General features: G+C 40.1%; 1 protein-coding gene across 1 annotated transcript in view; it reads left to right on the forward strand.

Moving 5' to 3' along the window:
• CIB2 (calcium and integrin binding family member 2) overlaps window positions 1-1,576 on the forward strand; it is a 39,337-nt gene extending 37,761 nt beyond the window's left edge. The window contains exons 6-7 of the mRNA XM_009994370.1: window positions 1,095-1,223; window positions 1,316-1,576. Of these exons, the coding sequence (XP_009992672.1) occupies window positions 1,095-1,116 (22 nt within the window). The 3' untranslated portion in view covers window positions 1,117-1,223; window positions 1,316-1,576. The remainder of the gene's footprint in view (window positions 1-1,094; window positions 1,224-1,315) is intronic.
• Window positions 1,577-16,037: the final 14,461 nt, after the last annotated feature.

The following is a 16,037-nucleotide window of genomic DNA, read 5'->3' on the forward strand; positions in this document are numbered from 1 at the left end:
AATAGTTTTCCAGTGAAGGAGATTTGGATGGATTGTTTAAGGAGCTTAAACAATGCTTTCATATACAGTGCTGTGAATTTTTTACTTCCTGGACATTTCCTATGTGGGACTTAAATTTTCAAGAGTTGGGCTAATATGGGTCTCTGTTCTTGTACTGGAAACAAGATGTTATAATTCTCTTTTTCTAAACCTTAGTGCAGATAAGCTCTCAGCATCCCTGTACACTTTCCTTCACAGTCCTTTGGCCAGTAAGCCAGACTGCTGTACAGAATCTCTTGCAGTGTGACCCAGACTGAACAAACTCCTAGATGTGAAGTTCCTAGAGGTCACTGTGAACATAAAGCTGTATCTCCTCCAAATACATACAAGAGAGCTTCCTTCAGTGAGTTCCTGATTCAAATCAAATAGCTGTAACTTTGAACAGTCGTTTTGTAAAACAAAGTCCAAGAACTGTATGTCCAGAGCTCTTCAGCCTTTCAAATACTCCAAACCTTTACAGTTTTGTTTTCATGCAGGCACTGAAGTTACAGTATTTACATACAAAAATATGTAAGAGTTCCTTCTGATGCCAGTCAAGAAAGAAAGAAGCATGGTTTATATTGTCATGACATTGAACAGAGATTGCTACCTAGAGAAAATGAGCCTTCAGCATTCTCTTTACGTTGTCTTTTACTATCCTAAGATGATTGGGAGTCTTTCTGAAAACTGATGGCAGTAGGAAGGCATGCTGCTTGCCCCTATCCTAGTGTAAATAAAAAGAAGGTAACAAGCTGAACCTCTTCCTAGCAAGAGAAACAACACATTTATCTGCTTAGTTGGACTTGCTTAGGGACCAACCCAAATGCTGTGCCATGGCATAAATGCAGTTGGGAAACATTTAGCTCTTCTGTATATCCAGTAACTAGATCAATTTAGACTTGATTTAATCTAGTGCTGAGCTTGCCTCCCTGAGCTAGAATTTTCACAAGATGGAATTTTCTCCCAGAATGCTTAAATCTTCAGATTCATTACACAGAATCTTTCTTTTTGTAGTGTAAGGAAAATGTGCATAATGACAAATGTGTTTACATCTCTTAATATTTTTTTCTTTGCAGTACTTTCCACATAAGAATCTGAAGATGTTTCTGTGAGCCAGTGTTATCAGAAATGACTTGCAAGTCCAGCCTTTCTGAATCTCAGGCACTTTGGGGGCTTTTGTCCTCTAATTATGGCTTTTTAGAACTGTGTTATCAGAAATGACTTGCAAGTCCAGCCTTTCTGAATCTCAGGCACTTTGGAGGCTTTTGTCCTCTAATTATGGCTTCTTAGAACTCAGCAGGAAGTACTGAAATAATTTTTTGCCATAAAGGGACAGAAGCATCATGTGATTTACAGGATATTTGGAACTGCCACATTTTTATCTTCTCTGTTGGCCAAGCACTCTGGCAAAGATATTGATTGTTGGGTTGTGGTTTGTTTATTTTTCTTTTCTCCTTTTTTTTTTTAAACAGTCAGAATAAGAATGTTGTTAAAGGTATTTCCACATAGTTTTTATATTTATGAATATTTAATACTGCTCTTAAAAATGCAAAAAAAAGATACAAATATTAGCTTTTCCAGGAGTATTTGAAAGAAAGCATGGGCCTTAAATAATGAGATGCCTCTATCACTGTGTTGTACAGCTGGGGATCTTGCATGGAAATGATCTTAGGTGAAAGAACTGCAGTCAAGATCAAGCTCCCCCTTCTGAAGACAACCACATCCCAGGTTTGTCTTTCAGTCACTGAAATGGCAGTTGCTGGGTTTGGTGCTTACCTTCAACCAGTATTTTGTGGATTGCCATGTCCTTAAGAAACTTGAAATATTTGCCTTTTGTATATGACAACTGCATACGTGATTAATTTCTTCCCAAGATAAATGTTACAGCTGTGTCCTTATTCTCAAAGGAGGTCTTGCATTTTCCTCATTCTATGGGCTGATCATGTTGAATGGAAGAATATAATCATCTTAACTCATGAAGAAGTTAAAGAAGCACAGAACTATTACTAAGGACATGAAAAGACATTTTCTTTCTAAACCAGCTATGCAATCTTTCCTGTAAAATGCATGAATGCAGCTCTGTATTTCTTCTCCCTCTCCAGCTGGAAATCAGCTAGATCTTTCTTTGTTTTTTAATTCCAGTATTGTTTAGGTACTGGGGCCTGAAGACAATCATGTGTAATACTGTTCTAACAGTCTATAGAAGGGCTCTGTCACTTACATGGCTTCTGTATCAAAGTCATCACAATTAAACCTTTGGACGCATTCTGTTGTGCTTTGGGAGTTTTTGAGCTAAGCACATGCTAATCTCCTTTCTGGTCACTATTCCAATTATTATGAAGTTAAATTTTTAATCTAAAGGATTAAATGTGTTACTGAAAATGTTGTTAAAGTTGAGAAATTCATCTTTTTTTTACCATTTCTCTAGGGATGATGATGCTTATCTACCTCAGAACCTTGTATGTATGGTGAGCTTGCAGTGTAGCTTGCTGGTCACATTTACACAGCCTGCATCAAGAAGAAATACTTACCAGGCATTGTGGTTGGATATTAAAAGTATTGGTGGAATACTCAGGGAATGCAGGACAGACTTGCCTTAGATACCATAGTGAAAATGAAAACTTTTATATTAGTAGTAACACTTATTTAAAAAATATTTTTGAAGGTCATATTCAGTTATGTTTATAGCAATTTAGTACTTCCTCCCACTGGTTTCTGTTTAAAGGAATTTGAGCCTGAATTCCTTTTGATTTATTTACTCAAGTTAAAATTAGCATAAATCAATCCTGATATTTAATGTTGAAATTACTTCCTATGGAAATCATAGAATCATAGAATCATAGAATCTTAGGGGCTGGAAGGGACCTCGAGAGATCATCTAGTCCAACCCCCCTGCCAGAGCAGGGTCACCTAGAGTACATCACACGGGAACTCATCCAGGTGGGTTTTGAATGTCTCCAGTGAGGGAGACTCCACAACCTCCCTGGGCAGTCTGTTCCAGTGCTCTGTCACTCTCACAGTAAAAAAATTTTTTCGGATATTCACCTTGAACTTCCTATGCTCCAATTTACACCCATTACCCCTTGTCCTATCACTGGTCATCACTGAGAAAAGCCTAACTCCATCCCCCTGACACTCACCCCTTACATATTTGTAAACATTGATGAGGTCACCCCTCAGTCTCCTTTTCTCCAAGCTAAAGAGACCCAGCTCCCTCAGCCTTTCCTCATAAGGGAGATGTTCCACTCCCCTAATCATCTTCGTAGCTCTGCGCTGGACTCTTTCAAGCAGTTCCCTGTCCTTCTTGAACTGAGGGGCCCAGAACTGGACACAATACTCCAGATGTGGCCTCACCAATGCAGAATAGAGGGGGAGGAGAACCTCTCTTGACCTACTAACCACACCCTTTCTAATGCACCCCAGGATGCCATTGGCCTTCTTGGCCACAAGGGCACATTGCTGGCTCATGGTCATCCTCCTGTCTACCAGGACCCCCAGGTCTCTTTCACCTACACTACTCTCCAGCAGTTCAGCCCCCAACCTGTACTGGGACATGGTGTTGTTCTTCCCCAAATGTAAAACTCTGCACTTCCCCTTGTTGAATTTCATCATGTTTCTCCCCGCCCAACTCTCCAACCTATCTAAGTCTCTCTGAATGGCAGCACAGCCTTCTGGTGTGTCAGCCACTCCTCCCAGCTTAGTGTCATCAGCAAACTTGCTGAGGGTACATTCTATACCCTCATCCAGGTCGTTGATGAAGATGTTGAACAACACCGGTCCCAGCACCGACCCTTGTGGGACTCCACTAGTAACACACCTCCAACCAGATTCTACCCCATTGACTACAACTCTCTGACTCCTTCCTTTCAACCAGTTCCTAATCCACCTCACTTCCTGGTCACCAAACCCATACCTGATCAACTTATCCACAAGGATGCTGTGGGAGACGGTGTCAAATGCTTTACTGAAATCAAGATAAACCACATCTACCGCTCTACCATCATCTATCCACCTAGTAATTTCCTCATAGAAGGCTATGAGGTTAGTCAAACATGATTTACCCTTGATAAAACCATGCTGACTGCTCTTGATGACCCCCATGTCCTTGATGTGCCTGGAGATAGTCACAAGAACAAGTTGTTCCATCACCTTTCCAGGGATGGAGGTGAGGCTGACCGGTCTATAGTTACCCGGGTCCTCCTTCTTGCCCTTCTTGTAGACTGGAGTGACATTTGCTATCCTCCAGTCCTCAGGCACCTCACCTGTTGCCCATGATTTACTGAAGATGATGGAGAGTGGCCTAGCAATGACCTCCGCCAGCTCCCTCAGCACCCTTGGGTGCATTCCATCTGGACCCATTGATTTATGGATGTCCAGATTACTCAACTGATCCCTAACCCAATCCTCATCTACCATGTCAAACTCTTCCTCTATCTTGACTTCTTCTGGGGCTATATGAATCTGGGGCTCATAGGGAGACCCTGCAGGAGTGAAGACAGAGGCAAAGAAGGCATTCAGCACCTCTGCCTTCTTTATATCCTCTGTCACCAGGGCTCCCACCTCATTCCTCAATGGGCCAATATTGCCTCTACTGCTAGTTTTGCTAGCTATGTATTTGAAAAAGCCCTTTCTATTATCCTTAACCTGACTTGCAAGGTTAAGTTCCAAGGAGGCCTTAGCTTTCCTAATTGCCTCCCTACATCTTCTGACAACAGTCCTATATTCCTCCCACGTGACCAGCCCCTCCTTCCATGATCTGTAGATTTTCCTTTTCCACTTAAGTTTGCCCAGTAGTTCCTTCTTTAACCATGCAGGTCTCCTAGCACCCTTACTAGATTTCCTAACCATTGGGACGCTCTGATCCTGTGCTTGCAAGAAGTGGTCCTTGAATGTTGACCAGCTATCTTGAGCTCCTTTATCTTCTAGCACCCTGTCCCATGGGATTTCCCTTAATAGATGATTGAGGAGACCAAAGTTTGCCCTGTGGAAGTCCAGGGTTCTGGTCCTGCTGGGTATTTTGTTCCTTCCACACAGGATCCTGAACTCCACCATCTCGTGATCACTGCAGCCAAGGCTGCCATTGACCACCACTGCTTCAACAAGGCCCTCCTTGCTGGTTAGTACAAGATCCAGCAGCGCTCCTCTTCTAGTCGGCTTGTCCACCATTTGCATTAAGAAGTTATCATCAATGCACTGGAGGAACCTCCTGGACTGTGAAAGGCTGGCTGTGTCAGCCTAGTAGGTTTGGTTTTTTTCTTTCGACACATTTAATCTTAAAATCCTCATGAGGTGTGTTTTTCTGTTGTTATTACTATATATTGTAAAATACCAGATTGTAAAGTTCTGGATCAGATTGTTCAGGCAAGAAGGGTTTGGTGCTGATGACAGGTCAGCTCCCTTTGACATTAGTCTTCTTTTCCTGTATTTTGAAATTTCTATTAGCTAGAATTGTTTCCTTCCTGACACTGTGTGTGATTCCACAATTGGATCATACCCACTTGAAGGGAAATCTCAGTTGCCTTGGAATGTGCTCAGGGTGTTGTTCCCCTGTGTTCTCCCTGACCTGAGTGTCACAAAGTGGTTTGAAGAGACTTTTGGGCTTGCACTCAGATGTTTAACCTTGGAGACATCCATCTGAGCTGAGAAACTAAGAGAAAAAGCAATCAGGAGCATCCTGTGCAGGAATATTCCTGTCCACAGGTAAAGAATTCCTGCAGAATACTGCAGGTACAAATGTAGGCATTGGTCCTAATTCCCTTTATTTCTTTGACTTACGTTCATCTCCTTTAACCAAAACCTGAGCAACACAGTATGTTCCTGGAGTTTGAGAGATGCTAAATACTTCTGGAGCACAATAATCCTATCTAGTAGTTGGTAAGTTGTTTTACCACCTGATGGCAAAGGTAAGGGGTACATTTCTAAAGCACCTTTGTATTTACCATTTCTTATTTGTCTGAAACTGACACTTTTGTTCTAGCAGGAGTGCTGAGGGACTTGGACTACAGCATGATGCATTGCACAGTGTTATAAGGTTAGTAATCAGATTGTCGGCTGTGGTCAACACCCTGGAGGGAGGAGATACCACCCAGAGGGACCTTCACAGGCTTGAGAGGTAGGAGGCACATGCCCTCCTCATGAAGTTCAACAAGGACTAGTGCAAGTTCCTGCACCTGGGTCAGGGCAAATCCAAGCACGAATGCAGGCTGGGAGAAGAATGAATTGAGAACAGTCTTTTTCATCTTTAAGGTCCTAGATGATCTTTAGGGTCACTTCCAAGCCATCTGTGATGCTATGATTTTTGCAATATCATTATTGACAGAATGTTACAAATTCACTAGCAAGTGTTTCTTCAACCAGGCTTGCTTACTCAAAAGGAATTACTAGCCAATGTAGAAAATAACTGAAACAGTAAAAGATATTTAGATTTTAAAAACATTCTGGATTTGGCCTAAAAGCAAGTGGATATACATTTCTTATTGCAGAAAAAGGTCTTAAATATGAATGGACATTTCTGTATGTGCCTTGAAAAATGGGCAAAGAGAAAGGAAAACTATTACCTAAAGCCTCTCTTAGCTTAGAGTCTGTTAACTCTATTTCATATACACTCAGAGCATCTGAGGGACAAAAAAGACCTGGTGGAAGTGAATAGAACAATGTGAAAAAGCAAGTAATAACTGGATTGTTAATGAATACACTTCAGCTTATCATTATTTTAAAGGAATACCAAAAGCTGAGATTTTTAACAGTCTACAGGCTAAAATCTGATTCTCATTACTGCCATATTAATCCTCAGTAACTCTGCTGACTCCAGTGGAATTAACTCATATGCCTGTAATTGGATCTGTGTTGAGGAAAGCAGTTGTTTTGCTGCAGTTCTGTTTGCTCATGTCCTTTTAATGTAATCTCAAAATGCTGAATGTTCTTTCGTTAGTCAATAACCACATGCTCCTCTTTGTCAGTAGGCTCAGTGTTGGAATCTCTTGCCATTTCAAACAGTCACACAGAAAAGCTCTCCTCTCCTTTCTCCCCCAGGCGTCATTTTTGGCTCCTCGCACATATTAGAGGCACTTCTGATGCAACATCACGAGGTGGCACCATAACATCACGTCAGGTTGTTACTTCATTTCACTGTTTAAATTTCCGTGAAGCAGAGGATGCTGCATAGAATTGATGATGCCACAAGTAAACCAATGAAAACTGGTTAATTGCTGATCTTAAAACCATAGCTTACACAGGAAGATTCATATTTGATCAAGTTAATGAAGTTAAATCTTACAAGGGGCAAAACTAAACACTTTGTAAACAGGTACATGAAAACTTACTGATTTTATAGGATAACTTGTGTACATGAGAATTATTTTCCTGGTGTACACACTAGTTGGACTGTGAAACAGTGTAACAGCAATACTCCTTTACATTATTTCTGACTGTCTCAAATACAGATACTGTCATTTTCAATACATGTATTAATTTTCTTCTTTGTCATCTTGGTCTCTAATGTCTGATAATTATCTGAATAACGGGTTAATTGTTTTCCCTTTCATAAGTTAGTTTGCCTTTAATTCCATCTCTTCAGCTTTGCTGTCTTTCAGTAACATTGGATATTCTTCATTTTTTTTCATTATGAAGCAGGAGCACCTCGTGGGTTTTTGTTTGTAAACGTAATTTCCTATCATCTGACATAGGTTCTCTGGAAATGTGGTGGCCACAGCTGTTGCAGGTAATAGTCAACTGTTGATTTATAGATGGTTTTGTGTTTTCTTCCCTATCCTTTTTAAGTGATACTAACTTATGTGCCTGACAACAGTGACAAACACAAAGTTGAAGTATTTTCAGGTGGTCTGTTGTATTTATATTGTTTCTTGGTGTGAGAAAACACAAGAATGGATTAATTCAAGTTAAATTATTTCAGACGTGCATTGTCTGAAGTTTATCATAATGTTTTCTGTTAACAAGTTCTGTATGTGATTGTTGTGGAACATCCCTGTCTCAGATGACCCATGTATTTAATCTTCCACAGGGTTTAAGCAGATGCCTAATGTTCAAGATGTGACATATGTACTCTTCTGAAGAGTGTTTCTTTGAATAAGGTCAAACTAAAGGTAAAGCAGCATGACATTCTCTCCTTAGAGATGGAATCTGTTCCACTGTTTGTTGTGATTTACAAAAACAGCAGATCAATAAAAAATGTTTTTAATTGAAATACCTGAAAATTGAAATGTACATTAAAAATTAAATAGGGATTTTGTTGCAGAAACTATTAACTCATATTCTAGACAGCTGAATAGATTGAGATTATATTCTGAAATAACAGAATATGAAGTAAGCTAGAGACAGACGAATGGGAATGCTGTGGAATGGGAAATATTACACTTGTTAGCTCAGGATCCACAGTAAATCAATTTGGGCTGAAATAACAACAGGATTAAGAAGAGCTTATAATGTTATTGCCCAATACACCTCAGCTGGGGCAGACATTAGAATGAAATTTGATGAGGAAGACATTAACTGTAATACAGTTATAATTGTTCATGTCCTTAGATGTGTGTCTGAGACAGAAGGACACAGTGAAGAGATGTTCTACTTTTTTCTCTGTATCATTTGGCAGTTATGGGTGTCTTGTAAAGATGCTCATGACACAGAGTCACATTCTCTTTGGTGGGGAAAAGGAAGAGGCTGTTCTGGGTAGAATTAAAAGAGCATCAGCATTACAGAGGAAAGTGCCTTTATTTAGCTGGAAGTCCTGCCATTCCTGTCTGTAGAAGACCTTTTACAATTTAAACTCCAAATGAATTTCCTGACTGTCCTTTTATTCTTACTGTCTCACATTTGCAAGAGCAGTAAAGAGCCAGATGCTTCAGCCTTGTGTGATTTGCTGTTGCAATGTAGATTGCTCCTTCCCCCTGTTCTTTCTCACTTAAAATTTGCTCAGCTGCCAGTATTTTTCTATCTAAATACATGATTCTTGGTGTATCCATCTGTGTGTCATGCAGATGCAGGATGGCTCTGGTGTGCATGTTGCTGAGTTCAGGCTCACAGCCCTGCACTACAAACAGGGATTTGTACACTCTGCTCTCTGCACATGTACTTTGAGGCTGCGTGTCCCTCAAAGTGCAGGCTGAAGTGTTCTGACTCTGCTTAAGAGGGTGATGGGCACCAGTCCAGCCTCCTCCTTTTATACTGGGATTTGGGTCCAGTGAAATCCGTGGATGTGGCAGCTTGCCAAAAGCCAGGCAGCTCATTGCTGTGGGCTTGGTCCCAGCCTGGGCCATTCAATATGGCCAAGGCTTGCTGCTCTGCATGCTAATGATCTGGGTGAGATGGCAGCTGATGGATGAAGGGGTGGTCACTGCAGACTTTGGTCTGGTCCCTCATGTCAAGCTGGGTGAGAAAGGAGGTACAGGGCATCTCTGTAGACTTGATGGAAACAGTTCAGTCTGAGCCAATGTTCATCTGCCCAGTTCCTGCTGTGGATCCAGCTTTTTAATGGGCCTTTCATCCTTAGTGGTTTCAGAGTACTCCTCACATCACCCCAGAGGCAGGACTGACAGTGAACTCATGCTGATCATTAGTAATCTGTTTTTAGCAATCTAATATTCAGGGTTCCTTCAGTTGCACTTAGAAATAAATTGACACTTGCCAGATTTCCCCTCCTGTTAAGACACAATAATCTTCTACTTAGGAATGTGTTCAGCTTTGTCATTATGGCCTAGCAGACCCTGAGAGGAAAAGAAATATTGGGATTTTACCCAAAATGGCCTTTTTGGTTTTCAGAATATTTTCAGAAATTTGTTGTTTGTTTGTTTGTTTGCTTGTTTGTTTTCTGCAAATATAGGATTCTACATACAAAAACCATTGCAGATTCAGAGAGAATTCCCCCTAGGAGTAAGAAGACTGCATTTGCTCTGCCTAAGCAAATAGATTAATTAATGTGTGTATTTGCATAAATAAATAAAATTCCAGGAAATTCCATGAGGATTTTCATATGTTTGAAAGCTTTAATCTCTTTTATGGTGATTTTAGTGACTGTTATTTTCTAGTGATATAACCAAATATGAGAAGGAAATACAGATAAACTCCCTGTTGTAACTTCAGACATCCTAATGACAGTAGCACTAAAATTTAGTTTCATGAGTCACTCTTATTACACATTTAATCTATGGTTTTCTGCAGAATTTCTTGGCAAATGAATGACTTCATTTCATATGGCTTGTTCTCAATATTTTTACATTTCCAGTTATCTCCTGTAGCTGAAAAAGCAGAGGGAATAATTGTTGTCTAGAGAAGTTAATATATTTTGAGGTCTTTTCCTTCCAAGAAATCCACAAAATTAAAAACTGGGTTATTAATGCCTGATTTGTCCACCTTGATTTGCTTAGAGGAGCTTTTTGAGTGATCATCTTTCTCACAGCCTATGGGCTGCAGGCCACAGTTCTTCCTTCTGACCTACATTAATATATGCAGCAAATAAAGAGACAGAAAGTGTGGATCACAGAGAAAGGAACATTTTCCATCATCCAGTGAGCAGACCCCAGTGGTGTGCCTGCCTGAGGCAGGGGAACAGCAGGCAGAAGGAAGGGGCACTTCAGGATATGTTTGTGTGTCTTTGAGCAGCCTCCATCTGCTCCCTGCATCAGAAGTGAAGTGGATTAATTTCGCAATAAAGATACAGCTTTTTATATATCCCCCCTTCCTCTTCCAGTGTGCTAAGTCATGCCAGGTTAATTGGGGCAGATGTCAAACCATCTAGTTGTTTGAACTGAGGCTCCAGTACCTGGTGCTAAGCAGCACCATTATCTCTGCTATGTCCCTTTGATTTCAGTGAGCTCATTAAAACAGGAGTAGTTCATCTGAAACTACTGGAAAATGGAAAAAAAAAAAAATCTTCCTTAGCCATTTAATCTGTGCCTTGCTCACTTTGCTTCAATGTTCTTGCTTCACTGATCTAAACAAAGAATATTTGAGGTCTTATAAAGAATTCAGGCATCTGAGTTTGCACTGAATTATTTCCTGTGAGACTGCTCAGTGAGCTCAGCTGACATTCCCTCTCATTTGCTTGCTTGAAATGAATATGTTGTGTACAGGAAGAGGCTGCAGGCCCACCAGTAAATGCTACTGCCTTGGATATTATGAGTAAGCCTTGGATAAAACAAATGCTGGTAAAGCCAGAGTAAAAATTTTAAACAGTATCTTCATATTTTGACCAAACTCCTTCAGGGAAGAAACTTGAGATTTATTATATCCCTTCAAAAATGTCAGTGCAGTGTTTGGACGTTCTTGCAGGAGTCTATCCTGTGTTTTATATGCTAGTCAGAGGACTAATCAGGTCTCTTGGGTTTGCCAAGAAGTTTGGGGCTTATTCTGATCACACATTTGTAGAAGTGAAGTCCACTGCACTCAGTGTATTGAAAAGTATAGCTTTCTGAGAGAAGCATGCCAGTTAGGGACCTATTTATGGTATATTGTAATTATTTCTTATTTTTTGCTTATTTTCAGCAGAAAACTGCTAGAATACTGAGCATTTCAGCAGCTCATATCTCGTATTAACCTTGAGAACACCAGTGCAGAGACATGTCGGGTCAGCGGAGGAAATTATCCTGACTTAGTAAAATGAAACTGAGAGGGTTAGGAATTTTCTGATGAAACTCAGGAAGCTTGATTCAGTGACCTGTGTTTTGAAACCTGCAAACTCTCCTACTTCTCCCTGTCCTGTTTAGTCTAAGATATTAAAAAGCTTTTCTTTTTTTTAATTGCTAGCTAATCTATTACTATTGAATTTAATTACAAATAAATGTGTTTCTTCAGGGGAAAATGAAGAAGTCTGTGCAGAAGGAAAGAGTCAAGGACACTTCCCTGCTCACCTATTGATTTATCCTTCCTCCAAGAAGGACTTTCAATCACTTCTGTGACTGCTGAGGCAGCCCATTTCTGGTTTAGCTTAGAAATCCATTAAAGGCACTTGAGGAAAAGGCACTTTTGGTAATAATTTTTAATCAAGAGTCATAGGTGGTTTCTTTTTTATGAATGGGATTTGCTTTCTATCTATCATTCTTCTTTTCAGTATTTCTGCTAATTGTGTTACTGGTAGCGTTGCTGGCTATTTTTCTTCTTGGATTCATTAAATAATTTAGATCCGGTTTTAGTTTAATGATTTTTTGTTGTCTCACAAGAGACATTTGAGGGATTTGTGATTTCACTGTTTTGCATCTTTCATCTGTAAGCATAGTGAGCTAATAAAAATAATTTGCTTAAAAACAGAAAAGTTATAGTTCAATGTTATTAACCATTGAGAAAGGGAATTTTGACCTCATGCTTCTTTGAATGCACAGTCAGTGAAAGCAAACTGAACAGAATGGAAATAGCTAGAAGCATTTCTGGAATACTCCCACTGCTGTGGGATCTGGAGAATAAAAATGCCTCTTCATTGTGCTTCTGTCTTCAATCCAGTTGAATTGCAAACGTCCAGAGCATCATTAGATTTTCTTAAGAGACCTTTTCCAAAGTTAACAAGAAGATACAAGGCATTTTGTCAAAATTCTGAATAGATTTTTATGGAAGATGAGTCCCAACTGCTATGTCACTATTTTATTTTACTTTTTAACCTGCATTAACTTGCAGATGTCTTTATTATGAAGGGTTGTATTTCGTCCATTATTGAACAAGGACTAAGATGTATAGTTTGTTTTTGGAGTCTTCCAAAAAGCACAGGAGAGTGTCTAGCCATTACAACAGAAGTCTTGATTATAAAAAGTCCTTCCATTTTAAGTACTGGCATTTTGTCTGCTGTAAGATTAGTTTAATTAAGAGGAGAATGAGCCCGAGGGTTTGAGTTTGGGGCACAGTTTGGATTAGAGAAGAGTTCAGAGCTTTGAGGTCACAGATCTGACAGCATTGGCATGACTTGGAATAGCCCTGTGCCACCTCTGGAGACAGGTCATGCAGATGTGCAGATCAGCTACCCCACTGAGGAAAATGGGCTTGGAAACCTGCAAAGGGAAAAATGTAAATATCTCACACTAATGAGATGTGACGTCCTGAAACACTGATGCACTGTAGAACTGTTGTGTGCATAGTACCATACACTTGTAGACTTTCAGAAGAGCCTTATTGACCAAGGTGAGATTGGCAGAAAATACATAACCCATAGACCTGCACTATGGTTCAAAACCTTAACATTGGCCTTCTGAACTACTTAAGAGCAAATAATAGTAAAAACACTACATTAAAACTACCCCACTAAATCCTGTAGGTAAATAAATGCCACATAGACACCGATGTACAGCAGCAAAATAGCTTTTCCTGTCACCTTTTCTTTTTAGTTTTGCATGAGGTAGCTTGTCTTGTGAATTGCCAGCTCTTCTGATCTGACCCACATCTGTAGTGAGGACTTCCCTTCTGCACTTTGCAATCCTGTTATGAAGCAGTACCCTGGGCAGAACATTACACTTTATATAAAGCAAGGCAAAGAAGCTCAAGGATAGCTTGTCTTCCTTTTTGCTACTCCAGCTCTCTGTTTTGGCCATCTAATCCCAAAAAAATGCCCTTCCTCATTACTTATGAGTTATCAACTCCCAAATTTATTGAACTAATGCCTTTGCTTTCTCTCTTGGCTTTTACTTTGAAGGATGACTCTTCCATGTCTCCTTATTTCCTTGAGTGATTATCAAGTGGTTTTGAGCTGAGTGGTTATCAAAAGTGATTTTGAGTATCCCTCCAGTGAATGGTTTGGGTTCATCTTTAAGCTCTTAAACCCAGCATCACTGCAGCTATACAGGGAATAAAGGTAACCTTAATCAGCCCTTCACTAAGTTATTTCTCACTCTGTGAGACTGTGTGTAAGACTTCTGTGGTCCATTCTATCCCACTAGATCTTTCCTGATTCTTGTTACATGCAATGCTTCCACGTAATATAAAAAATAAATCACACACACACAAGAATTATGTGAAGCTTTTTGCTAGTCTATTCTGTGATTTCCTCTGATCTTTCTTCTTAGTGGACACTTCTGTGAGCCCCCATTGTAAGTTCATGTTCTTAGATTCTCCACAGGGAAGCAATATACATGTGGAAGGAAATTCCACTAGAAGCAGCTGAAATAATCGTGGTTTATTAATTGTGTCATTATCTGTGTTTATATTTTTTCCCTTCTAACATTTTAGTCACTAAATTCTTCTGCTGATCCTCTCCAGCATTCCTGTCAAGCTGTACAGCAGTTTTCCAGCCAGTCTGGATCTACATGGATGCTGACAAGACACCAATTCTGTGCATTTGGATTGCCCAGTTCATTGCTACAGTTAAGTAGTTCCTGCTTTTCTATTCTAAGGGGTCCAGTTTGACTCTCTCTGCTCTACATGGCTACCAACTTGTCTGCATGTCCTTACAAGTCAGATCACAGATGTGCAACCAGAGATCAATGCTGCCATTCACTGCATCGTGGCACTGTTGCTTTTTCATAGTGAAGAGTTCTGGATAAGATGCAGTGCAACAAAAAGTAAAAGCAATGCATTTCATGTTTTTGTATGTTCAGCTGCTTTTGTATGAGACAGCTGAAGTTAAATTAGATCCTTCCTACTGAATCAGAAACTACAAATAAGCTTCCTTGCTTATTGGAGGTTTGTACTTTTTCCCCATGCTGAGGAGGGAACTCGGATGGCGAATGTGAAAGGGGAAAGGAGCACCATCTAGTGTTGAAAGAATGAGCACGGAGAACTGAAAGTGTAATTTCCCATCAGTTAAAACATTGTGACCGTGTCATTCTGTCACTGATTTGTTTGCATATAAGGAAATAATTCTGGAAATCTAATAATATTATATTCTTCATGGATATTGTGGTGGCTGAGAGGCAGGGGAACACAGAATGACATATCCAACTGCATCAGAAACAGCAGTTGGGAGAATTTTTTTTGCCTGCTTGTTGGTGAAAAGAAAGCTTAGGGAAGTTTTTTGGTTCCTGGCCTCCAGAGAATTTCAATGATAGTAGGTCAAAATCATTCACTCTTTAAAACAATGTCGTGTGATACTCTATGCAAGGACAGTATTTTTCTTGGCAGTGACAGTCATGGATAACATTCTGCAAGATAAACCTGCAAAATATTTATCAAAATGGAATAGAAGTAACCATTTAGCCTAAAGTGTGGTTAGAAATAAGTTGCTGTTATTTACCAGTCCACATCTGGATCTTCTTTGTGGGGGATGGGGAAAAAAAAACAGGCTACACATGAAATAAGGAACCTATTTCCCAAGAAGGGGAACTTTGTTTACATGAATCAACTGTGAAATTAGGGGATTCTCCTGCTTTGAGTGTTGTAAGGAAGCTGAACAGAGAAGTAGTGTCAGCAAATAGGAATGAATTCTGCAATTTGCTGAGAGATATAATTATTGGTAGCCAGTAGGGTTCATGGGCACTCAGCAGGCAAAGAACAAGACCAGGCTTCACTGAACTGATGAGATAATGTAACAGATTAGGGTAAGTGCTGGGGCACTTACACTTGTCTGAATGACTCAGATAAGGAGCTGGCAGCTTCTGAAGAGAATCACTGTTTTCTCTGCCTAACTCATGTTCTGGCAAACGACTCTTGCTAAAAAAGTGTGATGCTGCCAATAGATCAGGAATAATTTGTCTTTGGGGAAGATACTGAGAAGTATATACAGAAAATATATATGGTACCTGCTGTTAAAGCAGGATCACGCCTGCTTACTTTCCAGTTGCTAACATGGCATCAGCTTTTGACTGAGCTGAATCAGCCATTCTAGTCTGAAAAAAAGAAAAAGAAAAAAACCCCAAAGTCCAGCCTTAGCCTTCAACATTTGGTCTTTCAGTGGCTCACACGTCCTGTCATGTGAGTTGGCTGGGGAGGTAACTTCCAGCCCTGGTTTCTGTAACAGATCACTCATGTTCCTCTGCTAACAGAGCTCTGGCTGTTTCCTCACTTGATGCATTTCTTATCAGCAGGTGACACCCAGAGGGGATGGTTTGAAGAATTCTGCAGTCCCTTACGTCAACATCCAAGTGTATCCCACG

The sequence above is a fragment of the Chaetura pelagica genome, unplaced genomic scaffold (assembly GCF_000747805.2).
Source record: "Chaetura pelagica isolate M959 unplaced genomic scaffold, ChaPel_1.0 scaffold222, whole genome shotgun sequence".
NCBI classification, from domain to species: Eukaryota; Metazoa; Chordata; class Aves; order Apodiformes; family Apodidae; genus Chaetura; species Chaetura pelagica.